General features: G+C 57.1%; 1 protein-coding gene across 1 annotated transcript; it reads right to left on the reverse strand.

Moving 5' to 3' along the window:
* Positions 1-1,344: 1,344 nt before the first annotated feature.
* On the reverse strand, positions 1,345-3,742 carry LOC137863832 (brain-specific homeobox/POU domain protein 3). Its single transcript, XM_068697331.1, has 2 exons — positions 3,531-3,742; positions 1,345-3,079 (listed from the first exon to the last, which is right to left on the reverse strand). The coding sequence occupies exons 1-2, from the start codon at positions 3,648-3,650 to the stop codon at positions 2,174-2,176; spliced, it is 1,026 nt and encodes a 341-aa protein (XP_068553432.1). The 5' UTR covers positions 3,651-3,742; the 3' UTR covers positions 1,345-2,173.
* Between the last annotated feature and the right edge of the window lie 525 nt (positions 3,743-4,267).

The following is a 4,267-nucleotide window of genomic DNA, read 5'->3' on the forward strand; positions in this document are numbered from 1 at the left end:
TTAAAATTTCATCGCCAGCACTTGGCCAAGGTCTATTTATGAAAATGCGCTTTTCGCTTCATAGGAAAGAAAAAAAAAAAAAAAAAAAAAAAAAAACGGGAACGGAGCGAAAAGAACAAAGGCGGGGATGGGGTTTGCAAAGCCTCCGCGGGCCGGGGGGGCTCCAAACCCGGACGGTGCCCGCGATGCCCCGGCCGGGCAGGGCTCAGTTTGCTCCGCCGAGCATCTCCTCACCCGGTTTCCCTCGAGCATCTCTTTCGGATGCTTCACCGTTTTCCCATCTTTTTTTTTTTTTTTTTTTTTTCTTTTCTTTTTCTTTAAAAATTTGCAGATTCTGATCCGCTCTGTCTTGATTGTGTCCCCCCTCCCTCCCCCGTCCCCTTGTCTCAGTTGCCGGGGGGTGCCGAGCATCGCTCCCCGTTCCGCGCTCGGTGCGTTTGGTTTCTTTTCCCCCGAAAAAAAAAAAAAAAGAAAAAAGAAAAAAGAAAAAGTTATAAAACAAAAGCAACAAAAGCACGGAGCCTCGTACGAGGGGGATGCCCCCCTCCGAGTGTCCGTGTCCCCTCGACCCGGGGACAGCCCGTGGGACACGCGGCCCCCGGCTCCCCCCAGCCGGGCGCTTTGAAGGCGGCTTCGGGAGAGGTTTTGGACGCGAGCGCCCAAAGTTTCTCGGCAGCCTCAAGTCGCATCACGGCCAACGAATCCGCCCCGTGGGCACCGGCCCCGACCCCAAAACCACGCGTGGCGCTTCCACCCGTGGAAGTTTGCGCTGCTCCCCAGCAGAGAAGGGACGAAAAACTCCCCCGGGCTCTAAAACCCCGCTTTTCCCCTTTTAGCCCGCGTTTCGTTGCTTTTCGCCTAATTTCTTTCCTCCTCTCCAGCCCCGGAGGAGGAAGGACCGAGTCCCCCGGGGGTGCCGCGGCCGAACCCGGCCCCTCCCGGCGGCCGCAGTAACTCCAGGAGGCAGGAGCGGGGGGGTGAGGTAAAACGTGCATGGTTTATTGGAAATGCTGCAGCGTACACAGACACCAAATTTCATTCAGCACACACACAGCGAAACGAAATTTAACTAATAATAATCATTAGTTTAAAAAAAAAAATTAACAACGAATCGGAGGCAAAATTCTCTATTAAATAGGCAAAGCAAAAAAAAAAAAAAAAAAAAAAAGGAGAAAAAAAAAGTATTCTTGCCTTAGAAAGTGCAGAGTTCGGTACAGGCGGAGGCGCGGGGCAGGGACGCCGCGCACCCCCGCTGCCCCGGGCCGGTCCCGCCGCTCCTGTGAGCCCCAATGGTTTGATTGTCGAAGCGTAGGATATTTTACAGTGAAATCATACGGCTATCGAACAGTTTGAGCGAAACCAAAGCAAAATAAATCTCCCTCCCTTTATTTTTTCCCCCCCACCGAACAAACCGTGACTTCCAGGGACGTGCCAATTTTTTTTTTCCTTTCTATTTTTTTTTTATTCTTTTTTTTTTCTATTTTTTTTTTAATATATATATTTTTTTTGATTTAGCCGATGAGGTAGAAACAGAAACGTTATTGCAAAAATGCGAAGGGGCAGGGGACAGCGAACAAAACCATGCAAGTGCGTGTGTGTGCGTGTGTGCGCGCGGGGACCCTGGCAGCGAGCGTGGGGGCACGGGCCGGCGCCTCCGTATTTACAGCCGTCGGGGCAACTTCAGCTCCTTTTCTTTCCTTTTTATTTATTTTTTTTCATTTATTATTATTTTTCTTTTAGTTTTTAAAAAGAAGAGGACCGGCCGCTGAGGAAGGAGCGGTGCCCCAGCCGCTGCTTGCCCATCCGAGCCGGGAAGGGGCTGCAACAAAGCCCCGCCGGGCTCTCGCTGCCGCTGCCCTGGCTCCGAGCACCCCCAAAACTCCCCCCCAGGCCTTCCATTTCGTCTTCTCCTTTTTCTCCATTTTTGTCTAGAAAAAGCAGTCTATACCAGTCATAACAGCGGGGCCAGTTTGCCTGGGGGGTGAGGAGCAGGCACCAAACTGTTCGCATCGCTTTGGGCGGGTTTCCCTTTTTAGGTTTACTTTTCCTTTTTTTTTTTTCTTCAATTTTTTTTTTTAAACAACAACAAAAAAAAAATCATCCCAAACCCTGCCCACTTCAGAGGGGCTGGAGGGGACCAGGCACTCCCCCCACCGCCTTCCCAGCCCCTTCTTCAGTAAGTGGCAGAAAATTTCATCCTTTTCTGCTTCTGTCTCTGATTGCAAAACCAGACCCGCACCACGTTCTTCTTCAAGTCTAACTTCTCGGCGATGGCAGCGATTTTCTCCGAGGATGGCCGCGGCTGCACGGCGAAGTAAGCCTCCAGCGACCGCTTCTCGGGGGCGGCGATGGAGGTGCGCTTGCGTTTCTTGTCCCCCCCCGTGTAGATCTCCGGTTTGGTCATTTTCTCCCTCTGAGCCCTCTCGGCCTCCTCCAGCCACGCTTCTAGGATGGGTTTGAGGGCCACCATGTTGTTGTGGGACAAGGTGAGGGACTCGAACCTGCAGATGGTGCTTTGGCTAAGGCAGCCCACCCCCGGGATCTTCAGGTTGGCCAACGCGGAGCCCACGTCCGCCTGGGTCACCCCCAGCTTGATCCTCCGCTGCTTGAAGCGCTCGGCGAAGGACTCCAGCTCCCGCGGGTCCGTCTCCGTCTCAGGGCCGGAGATGACAGCGTGGGAAGCGAGGCCGTGAGGGTGGGACATGTTCATAGGTTGGGAGTGGTGGGCCATGTGGTTGATGGCCGACATGTGGGAGTGAGGGTGCGAAGGTGTGGAGCCCACGTCTGGCCCCGGCACCCCTCCGAGCGGGAGGGTAGAGTTGAGGTGGTCCAGGAGCTCGCCCTCCAGGCCCTGGGAGGGCTGGTGGTGGTGGTGGTGGGGATGGTGCGTGGTCAGCACGGACGGGTGGTGCAGGTGCACGGAGGACGAGGTAGGAGTGCAGGACACGCTGCTCATGGTGTGGTAGGTGGCATCCGGCTTGAACGGGTGGGTTTTCTGCGACACTATATCCACAGCGGCCAGAGCCTCGGCACCCCGCAGCAAGGTCTCGTCGAAGCCCGCAAAGATGTTGCCCTGGATCTGGAGGTGGGTTGGGGGAAGAAAAAGGGAGCAGAAAACAAACCAGAAGAGCAGGACAGGATTAAAACACAAGCAGCGTTGTGGAGACCCCGCTCTGCCCCAAAGCGGCGCACGGGCCAGGTGAGCGGAACGGAGCCTGGCCCAAGCCTCAAAAGAGGAGCACGGGAGGGGGATGCTGGACCCGGGCACCCCTCCTGTGTCCCCAGCAGCAGGACAGAGCAAAGGGGGACAGAGCCAGGAGGTCCCGAGGAATCATCACGCTACCAGAGTTGGGCTGCGGGACGGAGCCACTGGGTCCGAGACCCCCCCATTGTGCTGCGTGGGACCCCCAAACCCAAAGGACCCCCAACCCATCGAGTCGAGAGGGCGCAGCGAGACTCGTCCCCCCTCAACCATAACCAGGGAAGGGTCGCGGAGCCCCCTCCCCACTCCCCACCGGCCGGGGGCTTACCTGGGGGGCGGGCAGGCAGGCTCTGCGGATAGCCTCGGAGCTGGTGTGCAGGTGGGGGTACTTGGGTTCGTGCAGGATGGGGTGCATGCTGAACGCCTGCTTGCTGTTCATGGACATCATGGTGGGAGAGGAGAGGGGCAAGGAGAGGGGAGGGGGGCGCTCCGGGCAGCCCGGCTCCGGGGGCGCGGTATTGTCTCTGCCTCCACCGCCCGGCATCGGCGGCATTATAGCCCGGCCCCCCCGCCCCCCCGGGCGCTCATTGGGCGCCTTTCGGCAGACACCTCCCACCGCCCGCCCCCGGCCACTCAGCTCACCCCCCCCGGCCGGGCCCCCCCAAACCCGGCCCCCCCCCCTTCCCGACCCCCCTCTCCCCGCCCCAAGGCAAAAAAAAAAAAAAAAAAAAAGGCACCTGGGGATAAAACTCGGCGAGCAGAAGGAGGAAAAGTTTCGCCAACTTTTCTTTTCTTTTTTTTCTTTCTTTCTTTTTTATTTTTTTATTTTATTTTTTTTATTTTCTTTCTTTCTTTCCCGTCCCTGGCTCCGTTACCTGCTTGCGGTGCCCCGCGTCTGTCCGTGTCTGTCCGTCCTCACCCCGGCCGAGCCCCCCCATCCGCCCCCCCCCATCCCCGACACTTCTCCCCCCCCACACCCGCACGCAGCCCGCAGCATCTCCGGGGCAGGGGAACCCCAAAAGCTGCTGGGGATGGGGATGGAGGCTGCGGGGTTGCTAGGAGGGT

This window comes from Anas acuta, chromosome 13, assembly GCF_963932015.1.
Source record: "Anas acuta chromosome 13, bAnaAcu1.1, whole genome shotgun sequence".
Classification (NCBI taxonomy): Eukaryota; Metazoa; Chordata; class Aves; order Anseriformes; family Anatidae; genus Anas; species Anas acuta.